The sequence below is a fragment of the Erithacus rubecula genome (assembly GCF_903797595.1).
Source record: "Erithacus rubecula genome assembly, chromosome: 2".
Lineage (NCBI taxonomy): Eukaryota > Metazoa > Chordata > Aves > Passeriformes > Muscicapidae > Erithacus > Erithacus rubecula.
The window spans coordinates 86,283,860-86,309,326 of record NC_136685.1 but is presented as its reverse complement, the minus strand read 5'-3'; the positions used below and the strand labels follow the sequence as shown (position 1 = coordinate 86,309,326).

At 36.0% G+C, this 25,467-nt stretch overlaps 1 protein-coding gene across 2 annotated transcripts in view; it reads left to right on the top strand.

The window, feature by feature from the left end:
- MTA3 (metastasis associated 1 family member 3) overlaps positions 1-25,467 on the top strand; it is a 134,093-nt gene that overhangs the window by 14,170 nt on the left and 94,456 nt on the right. For both annotated transcript variants that reach the window (XM_079298589.1, XM_079298590.1), the window contains exons 4-6: positions 8,504-8,630; positions 21,269-21,332; positions 22,379-22,496. In XM_079298589.1, the coding sequence (XP_079154715.1) occupies positions 8,504-8,630; positions 21,269-21,332; positions 22,379-22,496 (309 nt within the window). The remainder of the gene's footprint in view (positions 1-8,503; positions 8,631-21,268; positions 21,333-22,378; positions 22,497-25,467) is intronic.

Below are 25,467 nucleotides of genomic sequence, written 5' to 3'. Positions count from 1 at the left end.
TCCTATACTGTTTTGTTCCTTTGTTTTTCCTCCTGGTTTCAGAATTAATAGATTAAAAGACTTTAATAATTTAAAGTAATACATGTATTCATATCTCTTTACTTTTCTCAGTTTATATGTGTAGTTCCTGTAAATTATGATCTCATTATCTCTGTATAGGTATTAAGGAAATAATGTGTCCTAAAAGGTAAATCTCCAACATAGTTGATGGAAAAAAATGATCCTTTAAGTCTTACACAGAATATCAGAGTGAATGAACTCCTCTTCCTGGTTGTCTTGTCAGGCCTATAGACAGAAAAGCTTTCTTACCATGTTGGCATTGAGCAGGCATTCTCTTGGATAATATTATTCTCATTTCCTAATCTCACACATAGAGCCTTAATGTGTCTTAAGTTTACTCAAGAAGAAGTAGAGAGAAAATAAAAAGAAAGGGGAAAAAAGAGAGAATATTTTCTCTCTACTTCTTCCTTCCTTCCTGCAAAAAATCCAACAAAATTCAGCCCTTCTGTAAGGAGATACTCTAGAAGATAAATAATTTGTGTTTTATAAGCAGAATCATATGCCATTCTGAGTAGGGGTAGAAGAGTGCTTGTACAATCTGTGCCTTTTCATCTCTGCCAACAAATTTTGAAAAGCTGTTTATTGGCTTTTTAGGATGTGAACTGAATGTTAGAAAAGCAGTTTAGATCTTTGAAACTCTGTGGTTATTGTCACACAGTGCAAGAAAATGTCAGTGTAGATCTTAAACATGGACTTTAGATTCTTACAGAAAGCATAACAGCACATCTTTGTGTGCTTAGTTCTTATGCTACATTTATTATTTTTTATGTATTTACATTTCATTTTCTTAAGGAGAGACAACCATGCAGCTTGTTATCCAACTAGATCAAACAGATCTATGCTAAAGGAAAAACAATCTTGATTTAACAAGATATGAGCAGGAGTTTCGCAGAAAAATGGTGAAAGTCTAAGTGTTTGGAAGAATTATTAATAGCAGCTATCTCAGAAAAATGGAAGATAGAGATCTCCCTTTTCTTAAAATCAGGTGTAATAATTCATGCTAGTTACATGGCAGTGTTGCAGGTAGCCTTTGTATTTCTTGAGCCAGATGATGGATTTAAAAATTGTTTCTTAGGCACTGCCAGATTAACCATGAGCACTTTTGCACATGGTGGTCTGCCAGCCTGGGTTTGAGGGTAGAACTAAAATTTCCTTTCTTTCCCACACAACTCTAAACATATGTACACTTTGGAAAAACCACTAATTGACTTCTGATTCAGCTGATGAGCTGGTGGATGTAACCAGTAACTGGATGTTCATCATGTTGCAAATAGCAGTGTCCATGGCATAGTTTTGAGTTTGCTGCTTGCAGCTACTACCGAGCTGTTTAAAGAAACACCACCCAGGACTGTTGCTTCTCACACCCTGCAGCAGCTTGCTACAGTTCATACAGATGTACACATGACCAAACATAGACTGAGCCCTGTAACAGGATATTTTTCTCATTTGGAAGAACTTGCATTTGAATAGGTGATACAGAAATCAGGTAAAAGGGGACAGTCTAGTTGAGGTTTATGATACATAAACCAGCTTTCTCACCACTGCCTGCATAATGTTGTTGTTCTCATGCTTCTGTGGGACTTTTCTGTTCTGTAGTGTTGTTACCCACTAGCTTACAGTGCTGAAAAATGGTTAAAGAGATACTGTTCTTGCTCTTGCATTTATTCATGTTATATTTAATTGATTAGGATCTATTTATTAATGTGGCACATCATGATTCACAGTACTTATGGAGGTAATCCTTCCTTGCTTTCCACCCACAAGCTCCTAGCTCTCAAAAATCTCCAGAACCAGCTATCAAATAAGTCCCATCCATCAAGTCTGGGAAGGTGAACGTTTCTGCTGATGAAAGGTCTGATGGTTTCCATAAAATAGTTTTGCTACAGGCCTGTGATAAACTTGATAAGGTTGCCCAATTGCTTATGACTGATTATTGTCCTGGAAATTGTTATTATCATAAAATGCTACTTGGAAATACCCACAAAAACCATTTTGAATTATTTTGGAATTAGTTTTTATTATTGGACAATAGGTGTGGCATATTAGTTCTTAATGGCTACACAGTAGTTATTTCTTTGTTTTGTGTTCTCCTTTAGAAAAATAATGATGAGTCAGTGTGGGAGGATCACCTGGATAATTGTGTAGGAAAACTGGATAATCCCTTAGAGTCCACATGTATATCCATGCTATCCAGCAGGAATTAAAAGTAGACCTGTTCCCTGTAAACACAGGTGATCACTTCTTATTTTCCTACCTGAAAAATTGCTCAGTTTCATGCTTTAGATAGTAATATGCTATTTACATGACTTGTAATACATTCAAACTGTTCTTTGGATTTCTTATCCTATTTGAAAGTAACAGCAAATATCAAATTGATGTTAGATATTCTAAGGCATTGCAACAGCCGTGGTATAAGTAAAGCTAATTAATTCAGCTTTGGGAAATGCTTCCTCACTCAAATTGAAAGTGTAACCATGCACAGTCTAGCTCACAAAGTTGATTAAAAGGCCTTAGTACAGCTTTAGGGGGTTAAATATCACAACTAAGTTAGTACAATGAAATGTGGCAAGAAGCCTCATGCAGATGAGCAAATTGGCCAACTGCTAACCTAAGAGAGCTCTTCAATTCATTCACGGTCTGAATAAAGCTGTTCAGATGGTTAGACTTACTGTTTTTCTTTTGTAGGAAATTTGGCAGTAATTAGATATACTCTCTCTCCCCCAAAATCTATATTTATAATTGGTACTGCTGTAGCATCTAGCTGCCAAATGTGCATTTGAAGTTTTTGCCACAGCCATCTAAGCTTAGAGTCTTATTCACAGCCACCTTTGCTTTAACGTGTGTGGTAAACTTGCTGCTCTTCAGCATTCTCAGCTTTCATCTGTAGGTTTGAAAACATGTTGTTGATACCTGGAATGTGCATATTTCTTAGGCTGAAGAAAAGTTGTTGTAGTATTGAAGAAAAAGGTACACAGGAAAGGAAGAAAGTTTGTAAAGTTTTCTGAAAGTGTGGCTTTCTTTGAACTTGAAATTCTGATCTCATACAATTTTAAAAGTATTTTAACAAACAGTGAAATGGCTGTAACCCCACAAATGGTGGTGATTTGAATCTCTCCATCTAAGCTTGCATAAGCTGGATGCAGCTAAGCTGAGGTATGGCTTCAAGAGTAGAAGCAATTAAGGTAGGAAGTTAATGCACTGTATCTTAGGGTACTCTGCTGTTTTTATCTAGCATTGATCTGTGCTGCTGTTGAAAGGAGTAGTCTTGTTTTTTCCCGTTATGTCTTCCCAGTCTCTTATTTCTGCTTTTTTCTCTTTTTCTTTATTTTTTTCCTTTGTAGACCCAGCAGGCCAAGCAATTGGAATTGACCTAGATTAAGGGACAGCTAGGAGAATAAAAACCTAACTGCAGGTCTGAGTCAGAGGGTGGTGGTTAGTCATCCACACTGTGTGTGGAGTCTCATGGGAATCTCCATGGGGACCTGTCCTTAGCAGTGGCTGGAGCAGGCAATGTGGGGCACTCTTACCATGTTTGCAGGTGGCACAAGAACGGGGGGGTGACCAGGGGATGGCTGCAGGGAAGAGCTGGTGTGCAGGGATGCCTGGAAAGCAGGAGGAGTGCTATGTCAAGAACATGAAGATGTTCAGTAGGGGCAAATGCCAAGTTTTGCACCTGGGAAGGAAGAGCTCCTGCAGGAGTGTAAGCTGGGAACAGAGGGGCTTGGGGGAGCAGCTCTGCAGGAAAGTCCCTGAGGCTGCTGGCAAGGAAGGGAGCTGGCCAAGACCATCCTGGGCTGTATCACCAGGCACATAGCCAGTAGATCAAGGCAAGAGATTATCCGCCCTGATTATTCAGCACCCATTGCGTTACATTGAATTATATTGCATCCATCCCATTTTACCTTCCTGATAAAGGAAAGTTGCTGATAAATTTGAATACATTTAGCAAAAACCATTATGATGGGCACTTGCTCTTCTAGGAGAATCAGCTAGGATTGACCTTTTTCAATTTGGAGCAGAGGTGGGCTGTCAGTGCCTGTGGGGGTTAGACCAGAAGGTGGAGTTGGACTCTTAGCAGTGACTAAATGAAATGGGAGTGATTTGGATTAGATACATGTAGAAGCTTTTCTCCATTACTGGGTAATGGAGAGGTTATGTGGTGTTTTGTCTTCAGAGATTTTCAGTTATTGAGTAACAGGGACTGACCTCACAGCTGAGCCTATTTTGAAGTATAGTTTCTGCAAGGGAACTCCTGAGGCCCCTTCCACCCTGAATTACTGTTTCCATGATTTTTTGATTGAATTTCCAGATTCCAACTCTAGCTGGAGGGAATGCTGTCAGCATTTTGGTAGACGTAGAGGGAGAGCTTTTCTCCTTTCTTTTAATACTGAAGATTACTCCTCCTCCCTGACAATAGTCTTCAGTGTTTAAACCAATCTCTCTTACTTTGTTGAAGTACACAAGGGGAGCACATGGGAGGTTATTTTGATTTAGTTAGGGAAGAGTAGTATGTCTGAGGAATTGACCTTGTTTTACTAGCTGATGGTTAACTATACACTTGTTGGAGCTGTATTTAAACCTTTAGATGTCTTTCAGGACTTAAAAAAAGTTATTTTAAAAAAAACTTTTATATTAAATAGGAGTACTGTATTTCTAGAGACTTGCCCTCAGGTTTTTTTTTTTTCTTTTCATTTTAGTTGCAGAAACAAGCAATTCTTCCTCATAGCAAGCTTGACTCATCACGTAACTATAAACAAAGATATTGTATACAAAGTTTAGGTGGTTTTCTCTTTTTCTCAGGCTCACTAACACCACCATTTTCTAACAGCAAATCCCACAAACTAAAAGGAAGAGGAAAAAAAGAGTGTTCATCATGTTTAAAAGTGGTGATGCATTTGTAAAATGAGTGAGGGTTACAGTTTCTGGTATCCATTGCTTGACTGAGTCAATTAAGTCTCATTTACATCAGATGGGAAAGGGAAAGTTGCAGTGCTGTCCCTGGAAGTATCACCAGATCAAGCTGGTTTTCAGGATCACAGTAATTATTTACCACTGATGATTAGAAAGCCCACATATAAAAAATAGAGCACAAGTTTTAAAAGCTCACTGGAGATGCCTGCTTTTGCTCACCAGGATTTTTCTTTTAAATAATAAAATATTTCTTGTAAACCAGGAAAGGTGCTACAAAACTGCATTATCCTAAATTTTGCCCAAGGACTAAAGGGGATTGTGTAATTTTCAAAACATGACTGTATATATATATGAAGTATTCATCTTTGGAATCATACCTAAGAGTTTCAAAATTATATTTAGCTGAGCAATTTTAATTTTTTTTTCTTTCTAATCGTGGAACAATGAGGTCTGTATATGTTGTCGTCATCATATTGCTGCATAAAAATATTTGCTCACTCTGAGAAAATTATCTTTTCTTCCCTTCCTGAGTGCTGAAATATGCTTAGCTTGGTGCTACTTTGATTTCCTGTAGGTACCTTTTATTTCACTCCTTTTGATAGAAATAATATCTTCTTGGATAGCAAATGAAATTCACATGTGCTGTAAATCAAGTCAAAGATGTGAAGAGATCACTGAATGTTCTGCAAGGTTGTTACCACCTTCCTCCTAACAGGTGTTAAGGCCTGATCATTGCAAAAACCTGTTTCAAATGCAGCTCTCTGGAGGTTTCTTGAGATGCAGAATTCCTTGGGTTGCCATCAGGCAAACTTAGCTTCCTCCCTTCTTTATGTTGTCCAGTTTCCTTGCCTGGCACAGGTTTGTATGATTGCTGGGATAAATTATTATTTGTTTTATGAAATCCTACTGTTAACATTGGTTATGTGTTTTAGTGCTGAAGCAGGAAACTGTAAAATTTTCCTGATGGTAAATTGTGTTGAGTGGATGGAACTGTTCTGTGTCTGGTCATGGCTTGTTCTACTTATTACTGAGCTTGTCAGACCATCCCATGTGAAACATCTGTTTTATTTCTTAAAATACAACAGAAAAAGTTACACTGTTTTGTTGTTTAGTTTCAGGGTGTTTTAAGATATGGGTTTAAGAGATGTTTGGTTTCAGCTTTAGGCTCTTGGATCAACATTTTCATGTCTTATGTAAGATTAGTAAAATAAATTTGTTTAAATTTGGTTGGTTTTCTTCATATGTTTTAAATTAAAATTCTTACTTGAGGAAGATATTGAGGTGAGCATAGGTGTCTAAAGCCATTTTAAACTGTATATTTCTGGCTTCCTGCAGCAACTTCAAAATGGCCCATATTGCCCTGTGTTTTGTGCCTTATCCATAGTCAGATCAAACTTGTGTTTAGATGCTTAAATTACTTAGAAAAACAGCCCCAAACCTAAGGTACTTAGAAGAAATACTAATGCTTGAACTTGACAATGAAAATGTAGCTTGTGATGGTCACTTACTGTGATAAACAGCTGTTGAAATTAATTGCTGGAAACATTGGTGTGGTGTAACCCCAGCTAGCAGCAAAACACCACACAGCTGTTGGCTCACTACCCCAGGTGGGATGGGGGGAGAATTGGAATTACAAACAAAGCAAAACAAGGAATTAATTCACTGGTTCCCATGGGCAGGCAGGAGTTCATCCATCCCCAGGACAGCCGGGGTCTGTTACACACAGACTTGGGAAGAAAAAAACATCATCACTCCAAATGTGGCTTTTCTGTTCCCCAGCTTTATATGCTGATCATGATGCCATGTCATGTCCCTTTGGTCACTGGGGTCAGCTGTCCTGGTTGTGTCCCCTCCCAGCTCCTCCTGCCTCCCCAGCCTCCTTGATGGGGTGAGGAGCAGAAAAGGCCTGGGCTCTGGGCAGGCTCTGTTATCTGATAATCCCTGTTATCAACACAGCTCCCAGCACAGATCCAAAACACATCCCTACACTAGCCACTGTGAAGAAAAGTAACTCCATCCCAGCCAAAACCAGTGCAACACAAACCTTTTAGCATTATTTTCTATTTTTAAATTAATGACTTGCCTAATTAAAAAATGCTTTACCTTGGCATAGATTTCTTTTAAGATTTATTCATTGTCAGTATTATAGATGCCAAAATAATTCTCAGTTGAGTTATAGTCTGACTTGAACCTGTACATATGTCAGTGAGGCTGTGGGTTGTCAGGTGAGATGGGTGAAATTATTTTCATTTTTGTTTTCTTACTCTCTCCACAAAACTTGCCAAAACAGGGAAAGGGATGGGGGTGTCTACAGCAAGATAGACTTAGAGTGGAATTGGGTTTGAAGAAATGGATTATATCAGGGTATGTTGTTATATCACTTTTGTGAAAAGAACTATTAGAAGTGGAATGAGCTACACACAGGCATGATTAAAAAAAAAAAAAAGTAGTAGTGTTGCATATGGAGAGAACTGTGGTTGCTATGAGGATGAAGGCAGGCTTCATTTTGAAATAGTGGTTGTAGGTTGGTTGTAAAAATGGTTATTATTAGTAGAGCGGGTGAGGTCCTTTGTTGTAGGTAGTTACATGAAATACTATCTCATGCTGAGGTTCTGTTGTTGAGTTTCTGAGAAATATTTTGTAGACTTCATATGGTTTTGCAGGTGATGGATAATTTACCAGATAGAAAGTTGCCAAATCTTAAAGAAGTTTTTAAAGGGTCTGTATTTTTGCATCCATTATTCAGAGAGACACTTTTTGCACTTTTTGGGAAGCTAGAGGAAGTACAGATTCAAGTTCCACATGTCCCAAGAATCCATTAGGAAGGCAGATTTCAGCCATCAAGATCACAAGATAGCTCGGAGAGCTTACCATTGTGTGGCACGTTAGCAAGCATTTGGAACATTACCCTTCAATTCTATATGTGGCTCTTTCCAGTATCTGCTTTTACTTCTTCCTGTCTTGCTTAAAATAGAAACAACTTAAAATTTTATTTAAATATGTAAATACACTGTATTTGTTGTCAGTATCTAAGAAGGTTAGCATAATGGAAGACACTAGATTTTTCAGGTTTCTTTGACTGATTTTGGAGTCTTAGACTGCAATTATGTTTAGTAAATTTCAGTTCATAGAAAATGTGTTTTTCTCCAGGACTTGTGTAAAGTTTTAGTAGTAGTGATACTGGCAAGAGAAAGTCAACCCCAAAACTGGTCAGCAACCAAGAGAAAAAAACAGAGGAAAGAAGATGAAAAAGGAATGAGTAGTGTTGTCAGGATTGTTCTTAAACTGTGTGAAAGACATCAATGCGTAGTACTGAGGAGAGGAGCATAATTTTTTAAAGGGTTGAAGTAAAGTGTATAATTCAAAATACTTAACATTCTGTCAAGTTACATAAACTATAGTCTTGTTAAACTCATCTTTTCTTTGAAATACTAAAGGAGGTTGCTAAGGGGTGGGGGGGATGTCAAATGAAATGGTTGCAATGATGTTATGCAACAGAGTTAATTTCGACCTACGCTCTGCTTCTCTGCAGAAGAAGTTGAAGAAGAGTCTGAAACTACAATTGAGGTTGATTTGACTGATAAACAGAAACATCAGCTGAAGCACAGAGAGCTTTTCCTTTCTCGCCAGTATGAGTCCCTACCAGCAACGCATATCAGGTAAGAAGTAGTAAATAGAATTTATCTGTGTATTCTGCTGAGTGGATTGCCAGCCAGTAACCCATCTGCTGGACTGATTCAGCCTTGCAAAAGGGTGACATTGATCTGAGCTGAGTTGGGCCAGGTTGTCCCATAAACTGCTTTGGAAACACCTTTGTTTCTTCCTTCTTTATTTGGTGTTTGAGCCTTAGAAGGGATGACAGTCTCAGAGCTCTAGCTCACCAATTGATAGCATCAGTTGATAATTTGGGGGAAAGTCATTCTGTTACTGCTTTGGGAGTGCTCATTTCTTTAGTTATTCTGCTGGCCAAAGGAACCTTGACTGTTTTGTCTGGCCTGGAAAGCAGCAGATGGGTTTGGAAAGGAGGCAGTGACTCACTGGTCAGACCTGCACTTTAGGGTTGCATGTATTTAAAATTAAAATAACCCCAACTTCAGTAAATGTGAAGAAATCATGTCTGAGTTTGGTTAAATGTTGCAGAAACATTTCAAGTATTGTTTTAAATTGCCTTTAATGTAGGAAGAGGTTTGCTAAAGCTCAAAAAGTGTTTGTTGACTTCTATCTGTATGTGATGTAGGTGCTCATGTCATCTTCTATTTAGCAGTCAAGAAAACTTTTTTTTCTGTTGGAATGAGAGGATGATGAATCTAGAAATGAAAAAGAAATAGCACAGTGACAGGGGGAGGCTAATTTAGTGTGAAACAATGCATTCTTACATGACATTCTTAAGGACTTTTCATTTTCTCATTACATCCAGCTGCCCCCAGCTATTTCAGACCATGAATGTCTGGAAGATAAAAAAAAAAAGTTATATATTGTCCAATAGGAGAAGCATGTTGTATGTGCATATTTTTCGTCTTATTGGCAAATCACATAATCAGGGAATATTCTGAGTTGGAATGAACCTACAAGCATCACTGAGTCCAGGTCTTGGCCCTGCACAGCACCATCTCCAAGATCACACCATGTGCCTGAGAGCATTGTCCAAACACTTCTTGAGCTCTGCCAGGCTGGGTGCTGTGAGCACTTTCCTGGGGAGCTGTTCCAGTGCCCAAACACCCTCTGGGTGAAGAACCTTTTCCTGATACCCAACCAAAACCTCCCCTGACACAACTTCAGGCCATTTTCTTGAGTCCTGTCACTGGGCACCACAGAGATTAGATGTTGCTTCTCTCTCTTGCACAAAAATTGGAAGTTGGAAATTTTTGTATTAATTTCTTGTGCTTTATTCAGCTACTTGTTCTGACTTTGAGAAAGTCATTTAACTGTCAATTTTCTGCTGCTCCAACTATAGCATGGGGATAATAATCCTGTGCAGTGTCTTTTACTTACTTTGACATTTAGATATTGAAATAAGGTATTCTCCTTGCAGAGGGAAGATTACATAGAAGAAGTATTGTAAATGTCTTCTCACCTCACAACTCAGGAAGCAAATACAATAGAGGTTCTCCAGTACATAGTTCACAAAGAAGGCAGAAAAACACGTGAATTCATAGTACATGTCACACAGCACAGCAGGCAAAAGCAGAGTGATGACTTGCATCTACTTTTCAGAACAGATGAATGTTATAGCACTGTGCTGTCACGTGTTACTAAGACCTTTACCAGACAAATTCTGGAACAAGCTTGATGTTTCAACAACATTTTAAAACTCAGCTTTGAAAAGAAACAAGAAGGCAAATACTCTATGAAGTATTCCTTACTTAGCTCTTTAATTTACTAGTGTTCACATTGTCATTCTCAGTAATTTTCTAAACTTTTATTCATTAGCTTGTCCTCTAAAGAGGAAATATTGAGAAGGTGGCACTCCTGTAGTTTTCTTCCATCAGAATTTGAGAGTACTTAAGGATGCAGCATCACAGCTTCTCTGAGTGTCTTTTTTGGTGTTTGATGAGTGTTGTGGTGATTTTTTTTTCCCCCTATCATCTATTTGGGAATTTATTTATTGAATTTTTGTCTAATACCTTATGTCCTATCACTCTGCTTCTCTGAAAGAAGCCTGGTGCCATCTTAGTGATCTATCTTTCCATTACCTAATTGAACAAAGGAGTAGAATTTCTCCCTCTAGTTACCATACCTTAAGAGTGAACAAATCTGCTTTAATATCATCTGCAGGCATGTTGAAAGTGTATTTGGGTTAATAAAGGTATTAAACTGGTTTTCCCAGGGTCAGCAATTGGGGGATACTCCCAGTAACCAGCTGCCAGCTGGACTTTGTATCACTCACCACAGCCTTTCCAGTCTGGTGTTTTTTTTCCAAGCTTATTGTCTACTTGTCTAGTCCATATGTTTCCAGTCTGCTTGAAGGAGACTGGAACAGTGCAGTCCTTGCTGCAGTCAGGTTCAATGACATTCTCTGATGCCACTGGTCTACCCAGCCAGTTGCCTCCATATATTAGGCTAGAGGATATTTGTGCAATAAAAGCCAGGGTGGCACTGTGATGTGGGCCTTTGCTCTAAACACCTGAAGTTTTAGCTCTTAGGAAAAACTGAATTTACAGAAGTAAGTGGTACAATGATATAGAGTGGAGATTGGAGAGTTTGGAGATCAGTTCTCTCAAGAGTAAGAACACAAAAATTCAACTCCTTGGAAGGAAGAGGAAAAAGTTCAAATAGATTTTAAGAGGATGGAGGAGGTTTTTGACAGCTACACATCTTGAACTTTTCCTGACATCTTCAGCCAGGAAAATTGCCTTTTTTGTTGTAATTGAAGGAGTAAAAGAATTTTACCTAGTATGTTCTTATTTCATTTTTACCAATAAGTAAAAAGTGGAAATTATACCTCTCCCCCTCCATAAAAACCCTATCACTAAGGTTACTTTTGTTCTAGTTCACAATTCTAAATATGGTGATATCTCATTTATACACCTGTTGCTGTTACTTCATAGTTGATTTACCTTGCAGTTGTTTCAGTGGGATATGTTTCTTTAACTGTGCATGTCTAACCCTGGAGCTTTTGTTTGGTAACTCTGGGTTTTGAATAATTTGGATATAATTTGTTGGCTCTTGTATTAGTGAAATACAGTTTCATCCCTCATTCTGATATTTTTATTTTGTTATATGTACTTTATATGTCACAGTTTTGATATGTAATTTTTGTTAGAAATGCTGGGATTTTTTTTTAGACTTCATCTTGTCTCCCCTTTAAATTAGATGTGTCTATGCTATTTCAGTAACTTTAGGGAGCAGCATAAATTTTGGGATTAAAAAATCCCAAGGACCCAGATTTATAAAAGAATTAGAAGTGGGTAATGTAGTAATGGTGCATTGTGGACAGAGTTCTTGCAGTGGATTGTGTTTGTGAAGGTGGAATTGCCTGGCTTGTTCTGGAGTCGTAGTGTGAGGCAGGAAACAAGCTCATGAATCAACCAGGGCATCAAAGACAAGGCTTGTTACCTTCCTGCCTACCTGTCAAGTGACAAGTGAAATTATTGCCCCCCCATCTGCTCTCATGTGTGCAGTCAGTAACACCCCTCCAGTGGATTATCTCCTTCCTTCCTAATCCCTGCACGTTGCAGTTTTGCCAGGCTCTGTAATCCCACCTGTCTTGCCAGCCAGGCTCCCTGAGCCACTCCCTGTGTTAATGTCACACAGTGAATGCACCAGGATTGCTGCAGGTGGCTCCTGTACCTGCTGCCATCCCAGACAGGGGCTGACTTCAGCCAGCGCTGTGCACTTGGGGTTTCAGAGGTTTGAGCATTACCAAACACACCATTTTGGAAAGGCATGGGGGAAGAATGATGAAAGTTGTCAGAAAGTTGAAATTTTCTGCCAGTATTGCAAAATTCACCATAAAACTTAGCGTGTGGTAAAAGTGGGGTTTTTTACAAAAATCTGCAAATGATTATCTTGTTGGAGATGCATTGGGTTATCTATCTGAATGGTGATTTGGGCTTTGAATTTATATTTCATTCTTAAGCTCTCAAGAGTTAATAGGTATTAAACATGTATTACCATCTAAGTTAATTTGTTCATAATTCTCTAAAGTTAAATATTTCTTACAAATTGTGTAGAAGAATTTATTTATACGTTAAGGTTCATCTTGCCATTTCAGTATATTTGCTTGTTTGTTTATTTCTTGTTTGCTTATTTGGTGTTCTAGTCTTGGGGTTGTGGGGTTTTAATGGAAGATGATGATGGTGATGATATTTTAAGTGTTTGGAAAGCTTACATAAGACAGGCATTCTCAGATGTCATAATAAAAGCAGGTATGAATCTTTTGGGCTGCTTTATGCTGCAATAAAAACCTCCTCCCCTTTCAGGGAAACAAAAGAAAGAAAATATTCTTTTTCTTGCATTTCATTTTTACATGTATAGTATATCTGTGCGTTATGTAGGTGTTTGTCATGATGGGGTTTGTTCAAATAACTGTAGTAAATTTGCACCTTAATCTTTAATGGGGAGTGTTTATGCAATCTGTAGTTGGATAAACTAAATGTTTCTTATGTTTTTTAGAGGATTCTCTTTGTAGAAATAAACAGCCAATTCAAGTTTTCTGTGCATCTATGAAAGAAAAACTTTCTGATCATTGATTCTGAAATATTCTTGCACATATCCTTTAAAACCTGACAAACAAAAGACAAAACCAAGAAAAGGACCCTCAAAACTATCTTAAGGTGGTCTTGGCTTGGTTTATCACTCCTTTTCCAACACAGAAAGGACTTAATGAGCCTTTTAAAAATTGTGATTACATAAGATAGTTTTATTAAAAGCTGGTTAATATGATTGGAGAGAATGTGAGTGGTTTTCCAGAATGCCTATGCATATGTGACATTAAAAAGCACCCAATAGTCAGATTATAAGAAGAGTTCTTCAATTTTTATGAAGAAATTTGTACCCTCTGCATATTTTTACATGTGAAGGTACAGAAAAATGTGCTTCTAAGTTACCAGTCTATAAGGATCTTGGTTTCCCTCTTGACATTATTCTGATCATTAATAGAATTCAGAACACAGCGTTAATTTTTTTTTTCAGTTTGTTTTTTTGTTCATTTTAATTGTTTGTTTGATTATGGTGGTTTTTTGTTATTCTGGTGGTCATTTTTTTGGTTGTTAAATGGTCTACCTGCTCTTGGGTAGACTAAAGAAACTTTGATTGGTAGAAACCTTGTAGACATAGCAGAAAAAGTAGCTTGAGTATATGCAGTTTAAGTCATGCTTACAAACTGTAGCCATGTGGTGCTCTTTAGATGTGTTATAAATGACTCAGTTGTTTGAAGTATCATTATTAGTGAGTCCTGATGAGATCATGAAGAAGAAAAAGCAGCAAAAATATAGTTGTGTGACAAAACTAAATAGATAAGTACTTTTTTTCTGATTTTGGGATTCCTTCACTCAAAACACAACAGATGGTCTAAAGCTCAAGACAGATATGACAGGTCATTTTATAGTGTTACTTTTCAAGACAGGGCACTTTAGAATTAAGTGGTATTACCTCAGGTTTTCTAGTTTTGGCATTACTGGCAAACTGAATAGAAGTTTCTATATAAAGGGTGTGTGAGTATATATACAAATTTTAGGGTTTTAAAAGCTTACTAATAACTTTATAAGCCTGATTATTTTCTGGCATAAATCAGACTGGATAAGGAGTGAATTTGTTTTACATAGGGATGTGCTTACCTAATCATTCTGATTGCTAAGCAAGGTATTCTTCCCTTCTGGACAGAGTTTGGGACTTTTGAAGCCTGTCTAACTATTTTCTTTTTAATTTTTTTTTCCCCCCTTTTCCAATAGAATTCAAATTATTCTTACTTGAATTAAAATGAGAATTCAGTTCTGGACAGAATCCTGTTTACATACGTGGTCAATAGCCAGTACTAGTAGCAGGGTAAGAAAAAGTGTATATATCAGTGGAAAACTGCCACTTAAATACCTGAAAATCAGTATTTCCCTGTAGTGACATAATTAAAAGGGAGGAGTCTTTCATAGGGCAAAACTTTGACTTTCATTTGCTTGGAGTGATGTGTGTTGCTTCTGAGCTGGGCAGCTTGCAATGTCCTTGATGACCTTAAAGGTGTTCTCCAACCTAAATGGTTTCATGATTGTATGGAAAATCATTCCTAACCAGCCTCCTGTGGTTTTGTTCAGTTCATGTGCACCACTGCTGCTGTGCTAAAAGGCAAGATTCTTCACTTTTTAGCATGAATTAATCCCTAGAGAAATAATATCAATGACTTGAATTTACAGCAATGTAGTTTCCAGTTTACAAAAAGTACATCTACAGTTATGCTTGTTTTGAGATATCAAAATACATAGTTTTAGTGTGACCACATTGGGAGAAGATTTACCTTTCAATTATTTCTAAATCCATGTCAGTTGGGTACAATTGCTTTGAGACTATAAATCTTACCAATTTGGAGTGCACAAAATTAGCACTCCAGCTCTTATTAAAATTAAAACTCTGAATTTTTTGACTAAAAGCCATATGCAGTATCAAAATCCTGGGCCATCCATATAATCCATGCACATGTTTAGATGCCAGGCATTTACTAGTTCATTTAGATGCGCATAAATCAGTTTTCTGTGCATTCTGTTTTTAATTTTATTTGATCAAGCATGTGTTAATCAGATAATATCAAGTATATTGATTTATCTTTTGGCCACAGATACACAATCTTGTACTAGTTAGAAAGTTGGTATTATTTTGTCAGAAGCATAGATTCCAGTAGTAGTCATCTATCAAATATTTTTTGTTTCTTGTTTAGGTTTTCTTCTTCATGTTTGAGATGGCACTGTAAATGAACAGAGACAAAATCGAGCCAATTATGAATCAATAAAATGCAGATTTTTTTTTTGTCAATTCTGGATATTGATTGGATATTTTAATACTCAAATTGTAGTTAGGGATCTATTATTACAGCTTTAAATCACTATGATGATGCTTTTATTTTATTGATTTTTTTTTTTTTTTTTAGTGTTATGCAATAGCTTGTTGAAATAACTTGAAATTTGCTATAAAGACATTGGTGTCTGTCAGCATCACTCTGTGCCCCTTAAACTGTGCTTCAAAGTGAAATACACAGGTACTCTTAGTATTGGCTTGCTGTGCCTGGGGAATCAATTTCACATAATTGGTAGAAGCTCATTGGACTGCACAGTCCCCAGTCTGTGGTTTGGTGATCATCATTGCAGTGTAGGCTGCTTGTAGGGGATCAAGACTTGGCTCAAAGTGGATGTTTGATTGGAAATCTTCAAAACACTTTCTCATTTAAGACAGTTCAGGAAAAAAGGTGTTATTTCAGGTAGCTCTCCTCTTTTATTCAATATCTGTACCTTCCTCCCGCTTTTCTCCCTTTATGGTAATGTGCAAAAGATTACTGTGGAGTTCTTTTCCTGCACCTGCTCCATTCTACCCCTCTTCATTATGCACCTTCATTTGAGTTTAATCTCTGATTGTCATTGAAGTAACAGCATATGTTAAAATCAAATCAGATTTTTCTCACAAGCATAATATTTCCTAATATTCTTTCCTGTTATTTTATTCTCAGACTGTCTGGCTAGTGACTCATGCTTCTGTGTTCCAAATGTCTGCTGAGACACTAACATTTCTTCATGCAGATCATCAAGATGCAATTGGTATATATCTGTACAAAATTATCCATCAAAATTCTGTTGTTTTCAGGAGGCCAATTAATAATTGTTATTTCCAAGTCTCTGGGGTCATGCTTGCATGTTTGTTTTTTTTTTTCTTTCTTCAGCTGTATCTGAATTAGCAATGCATGTAAAGTTTCATTGACTTGGTGGGAACCCAGAGCAATGGGTTCTAAGAGTTCTTGCACTGCATCATTACACCCAGCCTACATCTGCATTCCAATAGAAAATTTTGTTGGTGTGGTACTGAACCCATGAAGTTGCCTTTTCCACTCATTCATACTAGTTAACAGGCACCCAGTATTTTGTTTCTTGTAATTTTGTTTTTATTTTTTTTTTCATACCTCCTGTTGCAAGAAATCCTTATTTAAAAAAAATAGTATCTCATGGGCTGTCTCACTCATCTGCTGAAAACATGAAGAAATAGCCTGCCAGAACAGCAGAACAGGAATTGAGGCTTCTACTGGTTTAAAAGTTAGGGCTGAAATGAACAGGCACTCTAAAAGATGAGGCAGTTGCTGTTGATTTAGATTAATTTTGATAGTTTTAAAATATAAATGTTTGCATCAGCTTTTTAAAATTTTGATAAATATTTTAATCTATATTTTTGATTACTTTAAGAACAAGCTCATTAAAGAACAATTACCCAGACAGTGGAAACAAGAAGGCATTTCAGTGTATCTTCTGGGCAATTTGGTGTTTTGCTCTAGGTTGTTTAATCAGACTATATTGAAATCTTTTCATAGCATTGTCTGGTATAATAACCTTGGTACAATGTTTTTTCATGCTACTTAAATCCTTGAGCTGGTTATCACCATCTTTTGCCTTCATTTGAACAGATTAGTAAAGGCAGTCTTGTCCTTCTCTCATCTAAATATTGATTGTTGTCACATTCTTGGCTGAAGTAAGTTCCCACATTTTTCATTCCTCTGTTTGGTTTCACTGAAACATGGCACGTTTTTATCTTTAGTTTTTATCATCTCTTAGGTCTTGCCTCAGCATACTCTCTGTGAAATCTCTCCTTCAGGACTGGCATGGTAACTGGCATCTCACATAGGGTGCTGATTTTCATGAGTTCCATATTGAATTGTCCACGACAGTCTGACCTATGAATGTCTCACAAAGCTGTCATTTATTTTTTAGAATTTAATTCTCCTTTTCTTTGTTCTGCAGTAAACGGCTTCCCACCCACCCCAGGAAAAATAGTTCCATAAAACAAAGGTGGGGAGAGGGGGAACAAATCCTTATGTTCCCCACAATGAGACTTTTCTCTCCCATGATAACTAGTATTTCTTACATTTTCCTTCTAATCCTCATTAGTATCTCTGTGCTTTGAGGTTTTGGCTTTAGATGGTTAGTTTTGTTTGGGACTGTATGGTCCTGCATTTCTGCTAGGGCTGTTGAAGAAATCTTTTCCTACAAAATCATTAAAGTGCTTTAGTTCTAAAGGTTTTTCCTTTTTTTTTTTTTTCTGAAGAGAGTGTGAGTCTCATTTCTGTGTTGTAACATAAAGGTTTCCCTGAGGTATGGAAGTAACCTGTAGGCTTAGAAAAATAGCTTGTCAGGCATCCCTTAGCTGATGGGTGTAAATTATCAGGATTTGTCAATTCACTGGTGAAGTCACCTTACATACAAAACATACAAAAAAATTTACAAGCAGACAAAAGCTTCTAACAAATAAGAGGAAGGAAAGCGTGTGAAAAGGATTTTCACATGATTAATGCTTTAGAGAAAAAAGTTATGAGATGTGGGTCTGGTTACTAGGACAGGAGAAGAAATTGAATCCTGAGTGCTCTATATGATAGCAGCTGGCAATACCATGAGCATATATTTATAGGTGAGTTTTATTGTCTCCTTTTACTGCAAGACCTCTAAATTACTTTTTGTTACTGGCTGATTTAATTGTATAATAAGTTTTGTTGACATTGTTGTTGTCTCAAAGAAACAACTCTTTATTTGTGAGTTTAAATACAAAGTACATCTAAGAGCAGAATGGATTCTGAAGGCACAACTTTATCTCATCAAAATTAAGTTGTAATGATGACCTAAAAGCTAACTACCTTTTCTGTTTACTGTTATTTGTGCATTTGAGGTTGCTTAAACTCTCCCTCAACATTCCTGCAAGAAAAATTTTGCCTGATTCTGTAGAAAGTAAAAAAAAAAAAAAAAAAATTTTTGAATATTTTTAATTTGAGGAAAAGGTCAAAAATCATATCTTTCAGACATGTGATCTTAACTTTGAGGCTTTCTGCTGCTGTTCACTAATAATTCACCTTAATGATGCTTGTTAAGAATGCTGCTTGTTGGAGGAATGCAGCTTAGAGGAAGAAGGTTTCATATGTGGAAAAGTAGTAGACAACTCTTTATTCATTTCTATAGTTTTTAGAAAACTGGGCAATTCTTTGTAATTTTTACCTGAACTCAGTTTAATGACACATTTCAGGCAGGAGAGTCCAACAAAACAGTGAACCTGTGGCATTGTATGCCACAAATCTAAATAATACTCAAAATGTAAAGACAGTAGGATCTTTGAAAGAAGAGAGTATACTTTATTTTATAACTGATTTATAATCTGCTAAATGCAGCATACACTTGCTTTCATTTCTTTTTGTAGGTAGCTAGCTCCCCCTCTCTTTTCTCTGTCTTGTTTGGAACATTTAGATTTTATGCTATTATATTGATTATGTATTTGATATAACTCTATCTGTCCCAATTATCTGAAATAATTTAAAAACATTAAGGAATTAAGCTCCAGAATACTGTAAGGAGGAAAAATATTATTTTTGAATCCAGAGAAGCTGTAGGTTTTCAGATACACCCTTTAAAGAGCTAAGTCCCAAGCAATGTGCTTTATATGACATTAACTTTTTTCCCAGGGCATTTGATTATTAGTATTGAAGAAAGGGTGAAAAGTGCAGTGCTGTTTGGAGAATATTAAGGGGTATATTACTGCAAATTGATATTAACTTATTTCCTTGGCATCCACGATTGTTGGACACTACCATGAACTAGGTCCTTGGTTCAACACAGCAGGGCATTTGTGACTAGACAGAGAAGCTTTTCCTCTGATAGGAAAGAAAGAGGAAGGAGTTATATAAACAGTAGTCTTTTATGAATTTGGTAAAGATTCTACATCACTTATATTAAGTATTGCAAGTTTCTGGATTACAGAAACAGGTAACTGTAGTATAGATAATCAAAAGTAGAAAGACTTCCATAATTCATCTGTTTTCAAACATGAGTTTGGTTGTTGTTTTATTTTTATTTTAGTGCCTGCTGTAAGCCTAGTACTGTCTTCACTGAGACTCAAGTCCATGGATGTGAGAGGTCATATATGCATACAAAATGTTACCTCTGTGTGACTCCAGCTGTTAGATGGTTAAAGTGCTGTACAAAGAAATGTAGCATCAAATAGAAATTTACTTGCTTAGAAGACATGCTGCAGGGACTATTCTTGTATCTTAATGAAATAAAATGAAGTTTTCAATGGACCAGCAATAAAAGATGAGGTTGGTCAATAAAATACTTCTGCAGTCATGATGGCAGTGGAGCAATGAATGCCTCTGTGGTAATTGGAATTAAAGAAGGGCAGGCTGTAGCGGAGAGAGAGCATGCTCGAGCATGGAATAGAAGCAGACTGGATAACTAAACTCTTGGTTAGCCTTTTACACTTGAAAAGACCAATAAAACATTCAAATAAAGTTGGAAAACTGACTTCATGCTGCAATGCAATTAATTTTTAGAAGAGAATGCTCCAGAATTATCAAGGCTAAAGTCTTCAAGAAAACCTTCAAAGAAAGATGTGATGGAGTATCTAGAAGGTTTCCTACTCTGCTGCAGGAGGATTTTCCTCTGCTGTTGTCTATTGTGGTCAGATTTTCCTTCCCCCTCTTCCCATCGTTTTCTTTGGTGTTGTGGTTCTCCTGACAGGTATGACAATGAAGAGAAATTTAGGACAGTAATGTGTGGCTTACCCCCCTTTCCCAGGATGTGCAGTGGCAATGAATAAGTCATTAGCATTAGTATGTTCACTTAATGATCAGCCATTAGCAATTGGCATCTAATGCCTCTGGTTGAGCTTAGATTCAGCACTCCCTGACAGAATGACAGGTTTTTACAATACCCGTTTTGGGTTTTAGTGTTATCTTAAAACCAAGAAGGTCTCTGCAAACAATTGCTCTTTCTCTATTTGTATTCTGGTCTGTTCCATGAGCAAAGATGGGAGATAAGTGTTCTGAGCATAGTTCCTGTAGCTGGAGGTACACGGGCACAGGAACCTCCTGGCAAATACAGCTAAACTGAATAAATAAGTTCAGTTGTAAACTATAACATAAAAACGCGAGTTGCTAGCAAGGTGATTCAGCACACTTTAAATTTTTCATCCACATTCATGGGTATTTCTTTAAAATACCATTTGTTAAATGTAATTCTGCAGGTTATTTGCAGAGAAGCTGGGGACAGAGGAATTTGAGGCAAGGCAATGCTGGGGGAGGTGGTGATGAGAAGGGGATGAAGGTGGTGGGGTCAAAGTCCCATTGCATTGATTACTTATTTTACACATGGGCAGGTCATTCAAAAGAGAAAAGTACTTGGTTTTTAAAGCCTTAAAAGTAAACCCTTATATTCTTTCTAGTTTGGGTTATTTGTTTTTCAAATTATACACTGAATTTACTGGAGATAAGTCACTTGGAGGTGATGTTTCTTTGATCCAGGCCTTTTTATTAATTGTGTGTGTATTTATTGTTTGTCATTGTATGTCTTTTTTTTTTTTTTTTTTTTTTTGCTTCTCCATTACTGAAACTATTTCCCAGTTTGGTGTTATTCCAATGTATTTGAATGCTCAGATTAGTACAGCCATTTGTTTTGTTGCTTTTATGCTAGTTTTGGTATTTTTAAAGTATGGCAAAGTTAATTTTTATATATTTTAATGCTTTTATACTTTCAGTATAGAAGTTTAAATTATATCTAGATTGTTTTCTTGTAAGTAACTCTTTACTTGAAATTTGAACTTTTAATGAAGTAACTATTCTTGCTTATTGTTCCTGTAGGGGGAAATGCAGCGTTGCACTTCTGAATGAGACAGAATCTGTGCTGTCATACCTGGAGAAAGAGGTAATTGTGATTTCTATTCTACTAAATATTGGGATAAGTTTCTTTTTTTTTTCTGTTTCTTTAGCAAATGGGCAAACAATACGTTGAAGATCATATCTTGGATGATAGGTTAGAAAAATTATGTTCAAAAATGGGTTTAAACAGTGTTATTGGATAAAAATGAAATTTACACACTTAAATGATAGGTTTATTATCAATGTTTATATTTAGAAATAATTAGTTTCAAGTAATTAATATGGCATCTTACAGACGAAAATATAGAGATGTCTTCCAGCAGTGGATACTGAGGGGAGAATTCACATGGTACTTTTTTCTCTTCCTTGTTTTTCCTTTTTTTTTTTTTTTTTTTTTTTTTTTTTTCTTTTATTATATGGAAAGTATCTCCCCACCTTCCTCTGGAAGATACTTAGGATGCTTAGCTTTACCAGAGAGGAAGAAAATTCCCCAGGAATTTGAAAGATTGCAAAACACCTTTGACATAAACATATTTTTATTTGGAATGTCTTAATATAGCATCAGGAAGGCAGTGTTGTCTAACTAAAATTAACATGTCTTTTTTTTTTTTTTTAATTTCTAAATCAAACCACTGATAATCAGTAAAAATATTTTTGAAAGCAGGACGTGGACTATGCTAATGTGACTACACTACATTTGCCAATACTGTTTTAGTGCCTGAGAAGGGTTTACACAGTGTTTTATTTTTGGGGATTAATTTGTTATGGAAAGTCATTATGGTAGAGATACTTATGGGTACAAACATGTTAAATTCAGAAAGCAGTTAACATTAATTCTCTTCAAATCTATTGATATATTTTTGTGTACGAATCTTTTCATTATTCCTCTGTTCTGAACTAAGTCCTAACAATGAGGAAGTCTTAATTAGCCTTTTAAAAGCACACATAAAGCACTTGTATTATGTGAAATAAAGATTTATATACCAAATCTCTGTTCTGTAAAGTATGCAAATTTCCAAATGGAAGGTGTTAAAAGTTTGCAAATTTAATTAAAAAATTATTATGCTGTTGCAAATATGTCTTATTTTTTAGGATGCTTTTTTTTATTCATTGGTGTATGATCCATCATTGAAAACGCTTTTAGCAGACAAGGGAGAAATCAGAGTGGGGCCTAGATATCAAGCAGATGTGCCAGACATGCTTGTGGAAGGTAAATACTTGATCTTTGATTAGTGAAAAAAATAAAAGTCCTCATATTGCATTATTGCTTGTGCTTTCTGAACTAAGCTGATATATAAAGGCAGACAAAGTAAGAAGGTAGGTCTAAAAAAATTTATGAACACCGGTAGATATTATGGAAAAAGGATACTTGAATAGCTGTTGTCAATTTCCAGTCTGTGCATAGGCATTTGATATTTGTTTATTTAATTATATGGTCTGATTAGTTATTTAATATAGGTTGCATTGAGAGAAGATATTAAGGACCAACTCATGTGTAAAATAATAACACTGTAGTAAAACAAGTGAAAAAGATATTTGCTCTTTCCCTTTGAAAGCAAACAATGCATAGAGAATTCAGGTCTTTGTGTCTCCTTACTTCAAAATATTGTCTTTCTTTAAACCATCTTGTCTGCTTTGTAGCAGGATTGAAACAACTCTTTCTAGCCTTGTCATAGCTTTAAAATCACAGATATCTTTAAAATTATATTTGATGTATTTATAATCTAGCAGAACTACCTATGCCTTAGTCTTTTGCTGCACAGGACTATTGTTTTAAACAAAATTTCAAGTGAAATATGTGTTTAATGTTTGGATCATATTTAAGAAGCATGTGTAACTGTGTCTTATGTTTCCAATTGTGTATGGTAGTTAAATTTTTTTAAAAAGGAGAAAGTTTCTTTGGGAGTATCTAGATACAGACAATATTTTCAGGAGTCATAGTATTTATTCTTTAAAAAGAAAGGATTATGTGAGTAGAACACCACTTGCAGTAAGTCCAAGGAGTTCTGAATGTCCCAAATATTTATATTTGTGACCTTAAAGGTTGTGTTTTCTATTCATCATGATCTACTTTTTTTATGCTGCTATTCTTTTGCACAAACCTCCCCATTATTTCTAATTTCTACGAAGCCTATTTAACAAATGTATAAAACAAAAATTATTTGATTTCTGGCAAATGAGAGATTATTTTACAGTGAATGCTATTTAATAGATCATCTGCATTATTATTCTGACTTTCTTTTAATAGCTAGACTATAGGAAATCACTTCAGTTTTGTTTATGAAGTATACAGACCTGTTTCAGAACAGGTTTATGAATAGATTATGACAACACTGCTATTCTTGCTGTAAAATGTACCTGCCATAGGGAAAAAATAGATGTGTAGGGAAAAAATAGATGTGTAGGGAAAAAATAGATGAACATCCTGTAGATGTTCATATGCTCAGGAGGAAAGCTTGCCAGAGGATTAATATGAAAATGGCTTTCTCAGTGTGTGTGAGGCAACTGGGAAGTACTGATCTGATTCCCAAGTACCTGGTTGAACTGTAGGGTTTTTAGGATAAGCTAGGGTTGTCTACCAGGCAGGAAATCTTTCCTACTGAATCCTTTTTACTTAAATTTCTAAATACAGAGGCTTATTATGACAAAGTTTATTTATAAAGGAAATTTATTTCCTGTCTGAATTTTACTTATTTGATTTTTTTCCTAAAGTTAAAATCCATATTCATTTAAACTGAAGTTATCAAGTTCTTCTGGAGCTTAACATTTTGAGTTAAATCCTTGGTTTAGTAAAAATTAGTAGATAATCTCTCTCATACATCATGAATATAGGATTTCACTGTGCATTACTGTCTTCTTTTCCTCACACACCACTAACCCACAATATGCAATGTGTTGCAGTCTTCTTGCTGCCTTCAGGATGAAATAATAATCCATCAGAGCTGAGAAGCATGAGGCTGCCCACAAACCAAGGATCTGTTGGTACATGAAGCACTTGAGCAGTTCAGTTGGATTAATCTGCACTTATTTCAAGTGGCTGGTGGAAAAAAAGTAGCTTTGGGAGGATAAAAATGTCTGAATTATGGTAGTTTGGACTGATTTTTTTTTTTTTTTTTCTAAATGTTTCCATAGCCCTCTGACCCCCAAGGAAAAACAAAAGATGATTCAGCTCTTGCTGTTGTGTTCTTTATGTAAGCTGACAGCCTGGAAGTTAGTCCATTCGCTGTCAAGCCCTTTCATTCATGAAAACAAATCTAAACAATGTTTAAAATTAATAGATTAGAAAAGTTATATTTGGAAACGATGGGATTTTTTTTGTCTTTATGTACATTTTTCAGTGTGTGATCCAATTTCCAAATTATTATGCTCCAATGTATAACTCTTTAAAAGTGTAGACCCCTCACCTGAAACAAAGAGAGAATTTAGGCAACACCTTGTCAGTTCAGAAAAATCAGATTTTTTATCATCTAATAATAGTATTATTAGATGATAAAAAACAAAAAGAAAAGCATTCCTGAATTTGTTCACACAAAACTTGTTCTGTAATCTAAAGGAAGAATACCTTTTTGAAAGTGGTTGGTTGGTAGAAAATCCCTAAAACAAAACAAAAAACATATATATACAAATCAAAGATTTATACACCAGTAGTTGTTTTTATTTTCAAACTTATTGACATAGAAATCCAATTCAAATGACTAAAGACAGTTTAGATTGGCTTTCAGAAGGGCCAGTTACAACAGAAAAGAAATAAACATTCTGCAAACATGAAATTAATTTGTTGTAAACATACTGATGAATTCTAGTAGATGAAAAATTCAAATTGCTTGCACTTTCTCCATACAGTGATAATTTATGTTCTATCTGAGTAGACTATGGTGTTTTTGTCTTTATTTTGTTTATTGGGCAACTAGGCGTGTTTTTTGTAGGAATTAATTTTTTTTCCTTGTGTTGATGTTGCCATTTTTGCATCCTTGGGTAAAACATACTGCAAACCCAGGTGATTAGGTCAAACTTCAGATAATGCAGCATACCCGCTTCTGTGTGCCCCAGGGGTGTATTTGATAAATTTATATTGCTCTTTAATTTTTGAAATTAAAGGAACATCTACTTTCAAAAGACTGAAAGGTTTATTAAAATCCAGATGTATGATCAAGTCTTCCAGATTCAACTGTTTTCTGTTT